The sequence below is a fragment of the Pelobates fuscus genome, chromosome 5 (genome assembly GCF_036172605.1).
Source record: "Pelobates fuscus isolate aPelFus1 chromosome 5, aPelFus1.pri, whole genome shotgun sequence".
In the NCBI taxonomy this organism is placed as follows: Eukaryota; Metazoa; Chordata; class Amphibia; order Anura; family Pelobatidae; genus Pelobates; species Pelobates fuscus.
The window spans coordinates 221656915-221675389 of NC_086321.1; the positions used below are offsets into that span (position 1 = coordinate 221656915).

Consider the following 18475-nt stretch of genomic DNA (forward strand, 5'->3'; position numbering starts at 1 on the left):
AAACATGGCATGTGCAACTAGAAGCAGCGGAGGAGAGAAGGAGGGGGTTGAAGGAGAGAGATAGAGGTAGTTTTTTTTATGAAGGCTACCCCTCTCTCTTTTAAAGCAGTGCAACCCTCCCATGAGCAGCAGGCTCATTGCTTCCATCCAGGCACATTTGGTATGCATGAGCACTGCTGCAAGACAGGAGGTGTTTTTTTTTTTTTTTTTAAGGAGGATCAGGAGCTGAAGAAAATCCACTTTTCCATCCTTCTAAGTTCCAAGGAGCATCAGCCGCTCGGAATTGCCACAGAGCCGGCGTGGACTTGATGAATATGGGATGTCAGTGTTGCAAGGGTTCTTTTGTTCTTTAAAGGTCGTCAAGGGTTTGAGATTTATTCTCCCACTGGAATATTCTAAAGGGTCATGAGTCAAATTGATGCACCCCGGCCTCTTAACTGGACCATTCGTAAGCTGTGCCACGCTGCCTTTCTCCCTTCTGTCAGACTTCTCAAGGTATGGATGTCAAATGATGCTGTGAACATTTCGGACCAATTTGCAATGTTGCTGAGTATCTGTTACAACTCTTTTCCACTGTGTCAGGTGTTAACTGTATTACTTTGCATTGAATAACAGAATTAGAGCATGTAACAGATGACTAGATTTTTAGACTGTTTTGGGCATTTGTAAGAAGGGGTTAAAACTGGCGTAAAAGCCAAGAACAATGGTTTTGTTTTCTCCGTACTCATTCTTGCTCTCTTCCCCAGCTATAAAGACAACATATTGAAATCATTTCAATTAAAGTCATAAGCCGAAGGGGGAAGACTTGCAAGTCAGGAGTATTCCTTAAATCCCACAGGACATTTGTCATAAAGGGACAGTTAGACGACCCATTGAAAATGAACAAAAGACTGTCACAGTGGATCAAGCGCTTATTCCTTCACTATTTAACCCCTGGGGAGAGCAGATAACATTATATACGAATGTGTCCCCTTTCTCAGTGATTGAATGGTTAGACAGCTATTGCAGGAGTTTATCGCCACTTGTTATAAAAAGAGAGAATGAAAATCCTAATTTATTTTACACTAGCACAGAAGATCCTAAAAGTCAATACTGTACATCTATGGCATACCATCTTCATTGCTCTACAGGCAATCTCTGTACATATGAGAAATGAACCATTTAGTCTCGCGATTTATCTTGATGCCTGATTGCTCCAGTTTAATTGAATAATTGTCATTTTGTTACTGCAAACCATTAACCCGTTCATAGCAAGGAAATAGAGGATAGTAAATAATAGATGAGTGGGACTCTGTGTTTCAATGTGTGTATATATATATATATATATATATATACCCTAAAAATATAAAATATTTATATATATATACCCTAAAACCCAGTGACACTTCAGCATCCTAAAATTTTTAAATGTGCCTCAGTACTACATAATTTATATATATATATATATATATATATATATATATATATATATATATATATATATATATTTACATAATTGGAATAAAAAATTTTTTTTTTTGAAAAATGGTTGCGTGATTAATTTCGCTGTGTTGTGCCACATTTGATATGTGTATATATTAGCGGTGGGTCTTAGTGCAATGACTCTTTGTAACTGTAGTCACTTATTATGAAATGAAGTTGTCCATTTCTAAACCAGAAAATTGGTTTTGACAGCCCTGTTATATTTACAAGCTTGGCCCTGTGAGCATCAGAACTATCTTGAACATATTAAACCACTCAAACAAAATGCTCTGCAAGATACGGGAAAGCTCAAGGAATATATGTTACAGAGAGAGAAGGGCAGTCCCTTTATGAGATGTTTTTAGATAACCCACAGATCTACAGCACAGCATTTTGAAAAAAAAAAAAAAACTAGTGTATGCTGGGGCTCTGACAGATGTCGGCACAATAATGACATGAGGCTATTTCTGGGGACGCATGCTCATGCTGAGGAATTAGGAGTGGGAGAAACAATGACATGCAGAGCTGGGTGATTCTGTAATCACATGAAGGGTGTCCCTCGGAATGATGCTAGCCTTAGCAGCATCACACACACTCGCACACTAAAAGCATTGTAAATCTGAGTGGAAAAATAAGAAATTGTTAGAGGAAATGAGAATCACAGAAAGGCTTGGGGAATGAACACAATTCCAGATGGCTGTGTCTGGCTTAGAGATACTAATGATAATAACATAATTGTTATTGATAATAACATGTATTAAAACATGGACAGATGATGTGTTGAAAAACTATAAGAATCAGATGTGTTTAATATCCCACAAATCCTTATTTGCTTGATTGTACGTTTTAGCAAATACTGTTTTATATTCTACTTCTGTGGAAATCTCTTTGTGTATCGGAAAACAGTTTACAATGTAAGTCACATTCTGGTAATGGTATGCATTGAAACATTTGGCCACGTTAATGAGATTGAATGTTCAAATATGTAGGACTTAATGCACAAAGCTTGGAATGGGAAGACAACCCCAATAATCTAGCTTGGAGTGATGTCATTTGAGGAAAGGCATGGGTTTCCTCAAAGTTCCATGTTCTCTAATAAAAGTAATGAGTATATTAATCACAACTTGGGCTCATTCTCATTTTATCATCCGAAATTCTGGTCGGGAACATATTTCAACATATCTCGATATACTATGTCACTAATATATACCAAGACACATAAGCCCTCTTTCTTTTTCTTGAACAGTAAGGCACTCTTATAAGGCACACTTGTAGGCAACTCTTGTAAGGCACACTAAGACATTCTTGATCACCTGCCTACCCAGATCTCTCTGTGCTGTACTAAGGGCCACCAGCACACTTAGACACATTTGAATTTACCATTATACCATGGCCTACTCTCTGAAACCAGCTCACAAAAACAAAGAAAGGCTAAGTCTGTTGAACAAGAACATACCAACACACAAAGGACCATTTAGTGTCACTGATATACAGCAAAAACACACAGGCTTAGAAGAACTTACATGAAAACCCAAACCCCAAGCTGGACTTCTAAACACACACACAAACACACACACACACACATGCGCGCGCACACACACACCTTCTAGCATAAAATAATACATAATATAATATATATTCAGAAAGTGATCCTATTTATACACATGTGACAAACAATCATGCACACTAAATCAATTTACACAAGCATTAAGGTGAATATGTCACTAAAATGCAGTGTGTTTTTGTAAGTGTGACTTTGATTCATTATGTAAGCTGAAGTGTGTATGCTCCTATAAAATAATTGTGAGCGTACTCTATGTAAATGTTTGTAAAATGAAATTTTGCATGTGAATAAGTAGAGCCTGAGTAAGCTGAATGTTTGCACACATGTATATGTGAATACCCTGCTTGCGTATGCTATTTTTCATGCTATTGCAAACTGGATGTGTTAATTGGGTAAGTTGAATGCTTATAGGGTGGTTTAATCTTTAATCAGCATGTACATGGCTCCACTGAGAATTTTTTCCCCCTCCCAACCATGTCTAAATTCCACCATGACCTTTTGACCTAACTCCCTCCAGCCATATTTAAACTCTTTATCTTCCACCCTTAGCTCATCAACTCTGTCTGGTTCCTGCCCACATATTGTTAACCTTTCTGCCTCCTATTCCTGTTTAACGGAGCACTATAGGGTCAGGAACACAAACATGTATTCCTGACCCTATAGTGTTAAAACCACCATTTAGCCCCTCTGGGCCCCTCATGCCTCCATAAATATAGTAAATCTTACTTGTATTCAAGTCTGAAGCTGTAGATCTGCATGCTGTTTGAAAAACAAACAGTCTGCTGACATCATCAGAAGTGGTAGCCTAATCCAATCACAGTGCTTCTCCATAGGATTGTCTGAGACTGACAAGGAGGCAGATCAGGGGCAGAGCCAGCATGATTCAAACCCAGCCCTGGCCAATCAGCATCTCCTCATAGAGATGAATTGAATCAATGTATCTCTATGAGGAAAGTTCAGTGTCTGCATGTAGAGGGAGGAGATACTGAATGTTTGGATGCATTTTAGGCAGCCATGACCCAGGAAGGATCTATAACATTTATCTGAGGAGTGGCCAGGGAAGTTATCACTAGACTGTAATGTAAACACTGCATTTTCTCTGAAAAGACAGTGTTTACAGCAACAAGCCTGAAGGTAATGATTCTTCTCACCAGAACAAATTCAGTAAGCTGTAGTTGTTCTGGTGACTATAGTGTCCCTTTAAGACATCCCCACTTACCTTCATCCTTCATCCCTGGTGATCTAGTGGACCAGAAGCAGTGATAGGGTTTTGTAACATGTGCATCATATCAAGGCCCTACTGATGGAAACATCTAGCATTTCATACCATATTTTTGCTTCCACCCTATAGGCCCTGTATATTTTTAGTTCCATATTTGGTAGCAGAGAAAGAAGTTTTGTGGATGTTGAGGTACACAATCCTGTTGGGTTATATTACAGTTGAAAGAATTACATTTAAAAACATCATTCTAATAATCAGAGCTTAACATTTGTAAAGTTACTCGCCACTGCAAGCCATAGCATACCTTCTGGGGTGGATTTCTACTCACCAGGCCAACATTTTCACACGCCACTGGTTAGTGGTATACAGAAATGTTGAGACCTGCTAATAATTATAGAAAATGTAATTTGAAAAATAATTTTTGAAATGCATGTTCTAGAACTTTGGTTCCTGTACCTGTATTGAGTAAAATTTGTATGCATGCATCATTCACATATGATGGCTAATCATTTACATATATTAACATTTTAATTATGTGTTTTGCATATCTATATTCCTTATTAGTGCTGATTTGCATATTGATTTAAGGAAAGATGCCATGGTTTTGTAGTTGCCTAGAACAAATGTGAAATCCATATTGTACTTAGTACAAAAAAAGGAGCAAATGTACTGAAAACGTAATCAGTAATCACCTCCAGGAATGCCTGATGGTAACCAACTGTTGTTTGAATGTGTGGTTGCTGTATATATGAAGTTGTCTAAATGTTAATCTAAAATAGACTGTTATTAAAAGTAAAAGTACTTTAATGGATCTTACTATGAAAGAGCACATGATTTATACCAAGTGTCTTGTGTTTCTTTGCATCTCTTATTTATTTGCTTTATATGCCAATATCTTTCTTTCTGTCTATCTATCTCTTTACTTACCTACACACATTTACATATGACCTGTTGGTATACTCCAAGGGTAAATCTATATGTATATTTACTTACAACTCACAAAGGAGTTCACTTTAATAGTATAAGTTCCGAGAGTTTTAAAATGTAATGATATAAAGAAAGAATAAAACTCTTGATTTTGTGTAGAGGGACATTGTAGGCACTGTGACTGCTTCATCTAATTGAAATGCTTATTAGCCTGGAGTTCACTGGCGCCGCCCTCCCATTCAGCGTTAAACCGTTTCTAATGTGTATTGCTACTAAATTAGACTCTTCATCAGGCCAGCCACTTGCTGCTTCTTGGGGTAATGAGCGAGCATTAGCCTTAGCATCAATGGGAGGGTGTGATTGGCTGAGAGTATCATCTGAATGATTTCATCCTATCAGAGCTCCTGTTGCTGGCTTGGATTAGTATGGCTAGAAGGAAGTCTGTAATCTCTGCCCTTGCCATACCTCCAGGAGGAACGGGTCAGACTGTGAGTGGCAAGGGACCCGTTATTTAATGTTAAACTGCTAGAAACTGGAGAAGCAGCACCAGAGTACTATAGGTACTATAACCAATGCAATGAGATTAAATGGTTATAGTACCTACAAAGTGTCCCTTTAAAGGAATGTGTGTAAAATATAAGCAATAACTTGCATATAACTCTAATTAATTACCATTAGAATACTTGACCATTATGTGATGAAAACATTAATCAGGTTGGCTGTTTGTTATTAACTTTATCCTATCATATTAATCAGATCCTCTAACATGGTAAGATTTTCCACGTGAGCCTTTAAGGCTTGTCCATAAATTGTTGTCATGCTTGAAGGACCACTCCAGGCACCATGAAACCTTCATCACAACAAATTTATTATGGTGTCAGTAACTCCTGAGTGCCATCTTACTTTAACATTAATGAGCGGTTTAACATTAAAATCTGGATGACAGTGACAAATCGCTCTGCACAGTCGCTTCCTTTCTTGGTCCAAGGCTTCAATCAGGAAGCCTCGGACTGAGAACCACACCCTCATTCTATCACTAGCTCCTCATTCAGAAGACTTAGTGAAAAAGGTGCATCTCTTCTTCACAAATTAATGTGAGACACATTAAGATACATTCAAGGATTGAACCAACAATTCAATAAGTTTATTAATTAAAAAAAAACCACAATTTTATTGTATTTCTGTAGGAGCCTTACATCCTGCTTTCATTTATAATAATGATTACTGATTTAAACACACATATTTTTAACATCACCTTCAAAGCAACCTTCCCTACACTATAACAACCCATATGCACCTGGGCAGAGTGATTAGTCACTGTCTTTCAAACTTTGGGGTTAAACCGTTTTTAACATTAACGTTGAAGTAAGATGCTTGCATTGGTTATTCTGCAATGACTTTCACTCTCCTCTTTACATTTTACTGTTTATTGCTATAAATCTAATTTCCTCTTTACAACAATGCCCCACAGGGTATCTTCACACTTAAGTACCTGATGTTCTGTATAGGCTAAATGTGAGCACTAACACACATCTAGCTTAATTCATGAACAAATATGAGTGATTCCATACAGAAAGCTAAGGGACTACAATAGGCACCCAGATCACTTTATCTGTTTTGGAGATACGGCAATGTTTACATCGCATGACTAAACACATCTCTAGTAGCTTTCTTTCTGACAGACACTAGAGGGTGTTTTTGCTGCTTTCGCCTCAAACTCATGACAACGGTATAGAGGTGTGGCAATATATGTTTTATAACTTCTAAAAACAAATTTAAATCCTATGTTTTAACAATCAGAACTAAATTAGGAACCTATTTTGAGCAGTTTTTTTTTTTTTAGTTTCACGTGTGTAGAAATTGTTAAATGCATGAAACGGAGAAAAATATGTACGTTTGTGTTATCACAAGAACGCCCTATGTCTCCTTTAAAAATGTATATTGTATGTATGGATGCACTTGAATGGAACAGATGAAATTGTGGGACAATGAAGAGATGATTAAAGTGCCAAAAGGGCCTTGGTCACAAACGTGTCACATCTCAAAAAAGCCTTGGTCCTTAAGGGGTAAAAGGAATTCTCTGGGCCCCAATACAACGTTAATGCATAGATTTGGGCCTCAATATTTGCTTAAATGGTCAAAGTCTTTGTACAATGTTGAATGCTGAACCAGAAGCCTGCCTATTTTAGGAAAACCCCACTATGCCAGAATAAGACCTCCTTATCATTTTATCTACACAGCTCAGCCCCTAAGAGCACCAACTCATAACATCACTGAGTGAGCTGAACTTCATGCATTTGAAGGAGAAGAACTAGGCAGGCATACAGTCAGGATTGTACTTAAATGAACACTATATGGTCAGGAACTCAAATGTGTATTCCTGAAAATAGTGCTGAAAACCCCCCTTAAATAGTATTAAAAAGCTCACCTTTTTTGCTTTCCTCCTGATCCGCCTTCATAACTGAGATCATCAAGACTGACAATCTCAGCCAATGCAATGCTTTCCCATAGAAGATCTTTGGATTGGCTGAGATTGCCAATTCTGATGATTGCCTCCAAGGAGGTGGTGCAGGGGTGGAGCCAAACACATTGCTGGACAATTAGCATCTCCTTGTGCAGTGCAGACCTAGGAAGCCTAGAGTGCCATGCAAAGACACCTAGAGTGCCATGCATGGCACACATGCCATAGGTTGCTTACCCCTGATCTGAATGATCTCAGCCAAAGAGGCAAATCTTCACTGAGAAAGATAGAACTGTGAAGGATAAAAGGCAAATAATCTACCTTTTTTAACCCCTTAAGGACCAAACTTCTGGAATAAAATGGAATCATGACGTGTCAGACATGTCATGTGTCCTTAAGGGGTTAACTCTTGCTAAGATGGCCCTGTCACCTAAATGGTGACTAGGATACTAGTGTAAGGAATACATATTTCAAAATATATAGTGTTCCTTTAAAAAAGGCAGGCTTATGGTGCAAAATCTGCAAAACTATTAAGATTTGAGCAAAACAAATACAGCATATTAATGAAGAGAAGACCCATCAAATGCATTAAAGCAAGAGGTCCCTTTAATTGTTGTTTTGTTACAATTATTGCTGCCTTCTATATATTGTATCACTTCATAGATAAACATGCAGAGTATCTTAAATATAGTCTGACATGTTTTGATACCACTGAATAGATTCTAGATGTATATGCGAACCATATATGTTTTTTCTATGTGGAAGTGCACATTTAATGTGCAGGTTAACTACATATACTTGTCACTTGCTGGTCTACAGTACATCTCCCGGCTGGAGCACTGGGTAGGACAGTACTTGAGTGTGTATAAGTGATAAGTGCTTGTGTGCACCTAGGGGGAAATGTGTTAGTTCTTCTACATCTGCCTACGCAACATCTCTGTGTGCCTGATAAGTCCTGTGTGTGTCTTTTTGACCTCACTTATCCTGACATCACAATAGCCCCATTAGTTGTCTTGTGTTCCTTTTTTATATTGATCAGACTCACCATAACATTGAGTGTCTAGAAAACGGTCAGTGCCTTGTCTACTTTGATTGCATATTGAAAATAAATGAAAAAGAAAGAGCTTAGTGTAAATGAGTCATATCTTTTTCTCTAGATTTGTTTGCAAAGTGAAATATGTTAAATTCACTGACAAATAAATGAAGTTGAGTCGTGATGAATGTCTGTCTTTCTTTCTCACAAAAAAATAATGATTACAGCAAAGTATTTTTGTTAGTGAAAGTACATCCTGGCTTCTACATAAACTTAAAAATTTGTAGCCAGTGTAGTTTGCCAGTAGTGCTGCCTTAAAAAAATGATTGCACACTACGAACATTTTAATGAATTGTTATATATTTTCCAAAAGAAAATTCATGTTTTGGCCAATAAATTGAAAATGTAATGAATATTTAAAATTTCAAAGTGACTCAATTTATCAGGAAGTTTGTTTCAGTTATTTGATTCTGTTATGCGGACGGACTGACTGACGGACGGACGGACGGACGGAATAATATCTGTAGTATATGTAACATAATAAACACAATATATAACAGTCCAGTCAATGTAGACATCACTTCTGGAGTATGTGTATAATGATCATATTAGATTTTGTCTATTCCTGCCTGATCCAGTGGTAAAATGAAACATCTGTATACTATGTCAATCTTCAACATATCATACATATATTGAACTGTACTTTGCTATTATTTACTACAGTTGCCTTTTATTGCCTCTGGAAAAAACAAAACTATTGTTGGATCATTCTAGTTTTGGGTAACAGGGGTAACTAGGTGCTCCTCCAAAAGTCATCATTCAAGTTAACTTGAGTTAACATATTCGGTTAAAATAATACCTGCTGGTGCTTTGGGATTATGTTTACCTGGATAGGATGTGAGTCTAATTAAGTTTACCATATTTAGTCCAAATTCTAAAATGTAGAAAATATAACCTTACTGAAACATATGCTGGTCTGAATTCTGTTTCAGCCCGAACGTCATTGATTATGGATTTAAATAGTTATTGATCTAAAGTTTCAGTAGAGGAAATGGTGAAGAGTCACACGGAAATTTAGTAAGATATCCGTTAATATTTTAGGTACATGAACACAGAACATTGCCCCTCTCAAACAGCATGTACGTACATTCCAAAGATTAGACTATTCCACATAAAATGCTCTTACCTACTCGTTAAACAAAGAATATATGCCCAGTAAAATCAAGAAAAGATTCATAAAGTTAGCTGACTTCCTTCGCCCATCTCGTCCAAATAAATCACATCTCTCTCTCTCCAATCCACAGAGTTTTCACATAGTTATATGGAATGTGATCAACTGAAATGTCAGTAGGTTATAGGTTATAAAAAAAATAAGAATCAGTGCATGCAGAGTTATGCTAATCTAAAATAGGAAAATGTGTGCGAGTTAGTTTTTAATAAACTTTAAGAATGGAGATTATATACTTACTCAAATTCAGACTATAAAATCACAATATTTCTAACTTTTTATGAAAGTGGTAAAATGTATTTTTAATTTCCTCTATGAGGCTTGTTATTTGTTTTTTTATTTGTTAAAACTTTAAAGATAAAAACAGTGCTGTTCAGACAACTAGTAGCTCGGAGATTGAAATGAAGAAACATGTTTCAAAGCAATAGATCCTGCAGTTGTTGGATACAAGTCTCTGGGGTGCTTTCATCTGTGTTTGAAATGGATCAGGTCAGAAATACACGAGAACAATATTTCAAAGCCATGGGGGATAAATAGGTTTATGCTCATTGTTCTGTGGTATAATATGATCACAATCACGCTATTGAAAGGTAGATGTCTACGTTTGAAAAACTGTTGATGATCTGTTAGTCAGATTTGCACCCATTGAAATAAATAAATGAATAATTATTGATACACATTTAGAGATGGGAATGTTTTCCAGCCTTAAAGCAGTTATAGTGTCACTTTTCATCTCCAACTTCAAATCCACCATTTTGTTTTGGTACTTATCACATTCTGTTAAATGCAGACAATCGATTTAGTATAAAAAATTAATTCCCAAGCTGAATACTGGCTGAAATGTAACTCACTAAGGTTATGTATTGATTGATATTGGTATCAAAAATATCCACTCTCTGGATTCATTCACTTCCTGGACTTGTTATCACAAACCGAACGTACCCAGTGAAGATACAAAAATTCTCAAATTTAAATAAATTCAGCAGCAACAAGCTAGATCCCAGGTGTAAAACTAAATCTGACATGAGGCTTTTCAGCCTTTAAAATGGTAAAACATTCCACAAGTTGTATTTCTAAAACATGCAGGGACCTATCTTTTGGATACTCCTGACATATACTAATTTAACCTAATTCATACATACAGCTCCTCACAAAAAAGGTTTGTGGCATTAAACAGAATTGTCTTCTCTAGATAGAATAATCATCATCAAAAATCACCTATAACTGGTGTTAAGCAGTATGTCATGAAAAGCTCTTTAAAAAATAAATAAATAAATAAATAAAATATATATATATATATACTGCAAAATTACATGACAATCCAGTTCAGACAAGGAAAGTGCAGAGCAAACCTTGCTAATGAAGAGGAAACATTGTTTAATTTCTCTTTTCTATATACTATTGCTATGCTAACTGCAAGGTACAAAGATAGAGTTTATTTTTATTTATTTTTTTCAATTCTTTATTTTTGACTGACAGGTTAGTACAGAAATCACAGTGTACAAACAAGGTTCAACATATCAAAAACCAGTAACCTGAACAATAGTACATATTTCAAGAATCAACATCGTAGCAAACAAAGTGTTACGGTAATTAATGCGTTCTCCGAAAAACACAGAATGAACAGATCTCTTTTGTATACACTATATATAAAAGAGATACATCGTTTTGGTAATGTAGTCATATAAGTCTCCCAGCAGCGCCCTCCTTAGGCTGCACATCGGTATTAGGACAGATTTATCTAGGGCATACCAGTATCCCAAGATACATTCTCAAGGAATCGTTCAACCATCTGTAGCCCCTGTCTGTCAGGGTGGCAGTCCGGTGCCCGGGACCCAGACACTGTCCGGGCGGCGGTGCGAGGACCCAGTATGCCTGATGATAAGTAGGAGTCTTCAGTGTGGAGGTGGATTAGCAGGGTCTGGTGCAGGGTAACCGCACGCCCCCTGGTGTTGAGCACCAGCGTTTGTTCAGCCACATACCAGAACCCTGATGCAGTTTATGCGGATCCCAGGAACTAGGAGCTTGGAAATAAGCAAACCTCCCAGGAGCTGAATAGGGAGGCTCTGCAGCAAGAATGTATCCAGTACAGAAACAAGGAAAGACTAGGAAAGGTACCAAACATGAAAAACAAGACACCAGCCAAATGGAAAAACGCACAACCTCCCTCTATCAGGGAATGGATGTGTAAAGTAGAGGGAATAAAACATATGGAGGAACTCACATACGCAACATCCAGGAACTTTGAAATGTTCTGGACCACCTGGGGCCCTTGGAATGATTTCCTAGAAAAAAGAGACACGCATGAACCTTACCGAACCCATATTATTACTATTTAAACGTACACATGATTTTCCACACTCCAAACATCTAAGTTCGCATACACATTCACCTAACGTTACCCTAACGCCACCTCTCCCCTACACCAAATTGACTCACAATATGCTAATGGAATAGTGGAACTTTGGAATTAATGTCAACCTGTGAACATGTAATCTTATACATTGCGTCGTATGCAATATCTCTGTTGTTGTTCTTTCTCAATTAGCACATTGTTTAAACTAACGATCCCATTCTAATTTCTGTACAATGTATCTATCTGTTATTATTGTTGGATAATATCAAAAAATCTAAATAAAAAATGAATTAAAAAAAACAAAAAACAAGACAGAACAGAACTAATAGAACCCAGAACCAGAGAAGGATAGGAAGCTAAACCCAGAACATGTACACAATACATAAGGGAAACATTATCAGAACAGGGGCAGGACAGGACAAGACTGTACATGGACTGGGAATACAAACTAAAACAAAGACAAGATATGATAGGCAAAACAAGAGGAGAAATAACAAAGCACTATATATGAAAATCATGGGGATTTAGTTACATTATATGATCATACATTGCATAAGCCTGCCAACAACGCCAATGTACCCCATATCTGGCAGGTCCTACTCTGCCTAATGCAAGCTAAACCAACCAAAGAAAACACACATAATACTTACCTGCAAGAAAGGGCAGAAGACTTGAGCAGCTGCCTGCAGGAACACTGAAACAAAAAGGATAAATGGAAAAGGAACGGGTGTCGCAACATAAAAAAAAAACATTTAAAGGAAACCTGGAGACTGGGAATTCCAGGGACGATTACAGGAATGAACCCAGAAAAACCCAGCATAAAGAAAACCAGACATAGAATAGAAAACCAGAAAAAACAAGAAAAACTAAACAAGAATTGTAAAAAGAGTACTGGATACCAGAAGCCATAGCCAGAATGATCCGCAGCTAGGAACAGGATGTGACACTGTCCCTGCGTATACCATTGGGGAATATAATGCCTCCTGAGGGAGTCAACTTAGGGTAAATGAAATAAAGGATCAGAAAAAGGATTGCGAAAATAGGAGAAGAAGATAGAGAACATGGTTGCTACCAGAGTTAAAGCATCTAAGATGACTCGCCCCTAAAATCAGGGGAGAGCATAGGAGAGGGGGGGCCTGAAAGGGGCCCCTGCTGCACTGCTCTTAAAACTCTAACTAAGTAATAGTCCAGTCAGTCAGCATACTCACTCTCAGTCCTTTGATTCCCAGAATTCTTCAAGTTCCTCACCTGTGCCATCGTCTTATAAGGATAGAGTTTATAACAATGATTGGCGGGATCTAAGATGGAAATGCCCAGTTGCAGGATAAAGGCGTGAGGATTTCTACATTTTATTTTATTTTTCATACCCCAGGAATATATAGTTGTTAAGTTGTAAACATAATATTAACAATTCTGAAAAGTGACAATTGCCCTTAAAAAAGTGAAGGACACATGGCCGTTATATACATTACTACATACCCTGCTAAATTAGACTTTCTCATTGTTTACACAGCTTAGCAGTTAGGAAATTACATCTAATTTAGACTTTAGTATAGTCCAGATAGAGCTATCCTCACTACAAATATTTAATTATGTTGGGATCTTCGGCAGAACCAATTCATATGCAAATGTAGTGCCCTTGCCAATAGTTAGAGTATTTAATGGACTGAGCTTCAACTTTTACAATATAAATCATTCTAATTGACAGTTATCGATCAATGACCAGATGGAGATTGTTCACAAACCTTTCCAAAAAATAAGCAAATATAAAAGGATAGCTGTTTCTCTATACGTGATGGAATATTTCTAGGCAAATATACTGAACAAGAAAAGAGCAATGTGACAGCCCATTGACAAAATGGTAAGATTGGACTGTCTTCGCTGGGTTCTGAAAGCAATGATGTCTTAACTACTCAATGACTTCCACAAGTAAAATAGATTAATCTTACTTTTAAATAGACATAACAGTACAATGAGAAGGAGATAGTCTGATTCTGAAATCCAAATACAATTAGCTTATTCCTGGTGCTCTATAAAATTTGTGGTGCCTTGAGGATAGTGTTATATAATCCCTGCATAAGAACTGCATGAATATAACAATGCGTTAAATTGTGTCATTTGAGAGATTTTAATGCAGAGAATGAAACTATTAAAATAATGGTCAGGAAGAAAGCAATTCAACATCTTTTTATATTTACACTCTGGAATTGGCTGATAATTTAAAGAAGCTTATTTACATTCCAATGATGGATAGTATTAAGAAATCTCAGTGTTTGACGAATTTGAAAGCACTGTATTTTGCCTGACATATCAGACTTGACAACTGTTGTTAAAGCAACATTCGTAATATCTGATTTTGCATTTTCAAGCTATATTACACACAGGGCCGGCCTTAGGCATTTTGACGCCCTGTGCGAACAATCTTCACAGCGCCCCCCCCTCCCCCCCCGTCATCCATGTATGCTGTAATGTTTGTGTTGTCTGTGTATGTGATAGTAGGTGTGATGACTGTGTGTGATATGTATGCTATGTGTGATATTTGTAATGGGTGTATTAACAGTGTGTGATATGCGTGTATTGGTTGTATGTGACACACACACACACACAGAGTCAGACGGCCATACACACACACAGGAAGACATCCACACACACACACAGGCAGACAGTCATACACACACACACAGACACACAAAGGCAGACAGTCTCACACACACACACACAGACACACACAGGCAGACAGTCAGTCATACACACAGACACACACAGAGGCAGACAGTAATACACACAGACAAACACGCAGACAGTCATACACACAGACACACACAGGCAGACAGCCATACAGCCATACACACAGAGGCAGACAGCCATACACACAGAGGCAGACAGCCATACACACAGAGGCAGTCATACACACAATCACACACACAGAGGTAGACAGTCATACACACAGAGGCAGACAGTCATACACACACACAGAGGCAGACAGTAATACACACAGACACACAGTGGCAGACAGTCATATACACACACACACAGGCAGACAGTCAGTCATACACACAGACACAGACAGTAATACACACAGACACACACAGAGGCACACAGTAATACACACAGACACATACAGAGGCAGACAGTCATACACACAGACACACACAGAGGCAGACAGTCATACACACACACACAGACACACACAGGCAGACAGTCATACACAGACACACACACACAGGCAGACAGTCATACACAGACACACACACACAGGCAGACAGTCATACACAGACACACACACAGGCAGACAGTTATACACACAGACACACACAGGCAGACAGTCATACACACACAGACAGTAATAAACACAGGCAGAGAGTCACAGTTACCTGGCTCCTGGTGACTGTTTGGTGGGGAAGCAGGGACTCCTTCCTGCTTCCCCTGCAGCAGTTTTCCGGCGCTTTTAGCTCCGCCCCCGCCGCACGGTAAGCTCCGCCCCCGCTGCAAATTTAAAAAAAAAAAAATTTTTTTTTTTTTTAAATCCACGGCGCCCCCTGCTCCATGGCGCCCTGTGCGGCCGCACAGCTCGCACACCCCTAAGGCCGGCCCTGATTACACAACTTTGCCCCCTTCTTCCTGTCTTTTATTTATACAAATATGATACCAATTCAACCAGGACATTTATTTTTAGGATGAGTCAGGCACAGAAAATCAATCCATTGTGAATCATCCAGCTTTCATCACAAGCACACACAAATTAATTCAGATTAAAGGATAATCATCTTAATCTTTCCTGTTAAAATTGCAGTCATTAGCTAATAAATGGGATCACGCAGTTAGGTGTAATGACACATTGGCTTGTTTTTTTCATTTTATGGTAGGATTTTTTTAATTTTTTTTTTTAGTGGATGAGTTTTTAAGAATGTATTTTTGAATATAAGGATTGGAAGTGGTTGTGGTGTTTGAAATCTAAATGTGCAGCGTTTTACTGTGAAACTCTGCACATACTGAGTATAACCGTTGGCTTTCAGAGTTGGAGTTACACCTCCGGCAGCATTATGGGGTGTCATCAGCCAGTCAGGGACTAAAGTTCCAGGCTGGCTAATGCCAATTCTGTGCAATTTTCTTTCCTGGAGTGTATATGAATTGTGATTGGATTGCTTCTAGCTTCTGCAGCTCCAGGAGTCTCGGAGCCTTGCGGTACCCAGGTAAGAGAGCAAACTATTACTAAACGATTTGCCCCATTACCGGGGAACCAGACCAAGGTACTATTCACATCTACAGTAGCTATAGCAGTTGATCATGCTTGGAGTAATCCTTTATTAAGAAAGAACATTAAAAGCTTTCATTATAGGGTTTACTTAAATAATACCAGGAGAATTGGGCACACACTGGCACTGTACATTTTAGAGCTGAAGTTGATTTTAAAAAGAAAAAGAGAGGGTTAGCGCTTAATAACAGGATAAGGCAGCAACTTTAAAAGGGAATCCCTCAAAACCCTTAAAACACAATAAAAAAAGAAAAAAGTTAAAGCTGTGCCAGATAAAACCAATAAGTAAAAAGAATCAACAAGTAAAAGTAGTCCAGATAAAAGAGAAAGTCCAAATAAAATGAGTCTTAGCTGAATAGGTCTTCCTTAGATAGGGTAGTCTATACAGTGGTGAATCAGGAACAATGTCCTCGCTGTCCTTCCTCAGATGGATCCAATGATATGAAAAGATAAAACAGATGACCCAAAATAGTGTAATATGTTCACTAGGGTATAACAGATGGTATAAAAAGAATAATATTGCACTCACATTTAATAGAACTATAGCTAGCTCTAGTATGGAAAGCGTACAGCGGTATTGATCCCCGCTTGTAGGATATGATGCAGCTTTCTTTTCTTCAAGGGTAAATGCCACTCAAAGAGAATAAAAAGACACAACCAATACTGCTCTCTGTATAAAATAATGTAGAAATAAAAATAAATAAAATGGTACTCACAAGGATGGAGCAGGCTGACTGCTCCTTGACGATAGCGTAGGTGGAATAATCCCCACCAAGGATTGCTTGGAGTCCAGAGGTAGAAAATGGCAGGTAAAAGTAAAAAGTACATAAAGATAATTGGCACAACCGAAAAAGTGACCAAAGAATCTTTAATAAGTAAAATATACAATTTTAAATGTCCATAAACGCGTTTCGCCTATAATGGCTTTATCAATATGGAATAAAACATATAACCTCTATGTATATTTTACTTATTAAAGATTCTTTGGTCACTTTTTCACGTTGTGCCAATTATCTTTATATACTTTTTACTTTTACCTGGCATTTTCTACCTCTGGACTCCAAGCAATCCTTGGTGGGGATTATTCCACCTACGCTATCGTCAAGGAGCAGTCAGCCTGCTCCATCCTTGTGAGTACCATTTTATTTATTTTTATTTCTACATTATTTTATACAGAGAACACTATTGGTTGTGCCTTTTTATTCTCTTTGAGTGGCATTTACCCTTGAAGAAAAGAAAGCTGCATCATATCCTACAAGCGGGGATCAATACCGCTGTACGCTTTCCATACTAGAGCTAGCTATAGCTCTATTAAATGTGAGTGCAATATTATTCTTTTTATATCATCTGTTATACCCTAGTAAACATATTACACTATTTTGGGTCATCTGTTTTATCTTTTCATATCATTGGATAGACAGCGAGGACATTGTTCCTGATTCACCACTGTATAGACTACCCTATCTAAGGAAGACCTATTCAGCTAAGACTTATTTTATTTGGACTTTCTCTTTTATCTGGACTAATTTTACTTGTTGATTCTTTTTACTTATTGGTTTTATCTGGCACAGCTTTTACTTTTTTTCTTTTTTCATTGAAGTTGATTTTACACTATGCTTATGCTTAAGAATTAGACTTCTCCTGATTATGTAATTTTATTTGTAGGTATAGGTACTCCTTGATCATTGAATTCATGTGGCAAGATTAATTGTTTGTGAGAGTAAGACTGGGTATCCCCTTTTATTCTATAGATCAGGGAATTGTGTTTTCTCTGTCAAATGATTTAGGCCACCCATTCTACAGCCATGGATTTACAGCCATGGGGCCTGAGTATTTCTGCCCCATATTATTATTACCTCTACATTCCATCATATAAAGTGAGAGCACAGGGGGTAGCAAAGGCTGGCTGTCACCTACTTATATTAGAAAGTCTACAATACACGTATAAGAAATCACACCACGTGGGAG

The 18475-nt window shown here is 37.7% G+C and overlaps 1 protein-coding gene across 2 annotated transcripts in view; it reads left to right on the forward strand.

Annotated features, from left to right (window-relative positions):
• The first annotated feature begins 224 nt into the window (after window positions 1-224).
• The window catches only part of TRPM3 (transient receptor potential cation channel subfamily M member 3), a 491731-nt gene continuing 473480 nt past the window's right edge, over window positions 225-18475 (forward strand). For both annotated transcript variants that reach the window (XM_063455040.1, XM_063455041.1), the window contains exon 1: window positions 225-495. In XM_063455040.1, coding sequence (XP_063311110.1) covers window positions 406-495 — 90 coding nt within the window. In that variant the 5' untranslated portion in view covers window positions 225-405. The remainder of the gene's footprint in view (window positions 496-18475) is intronic.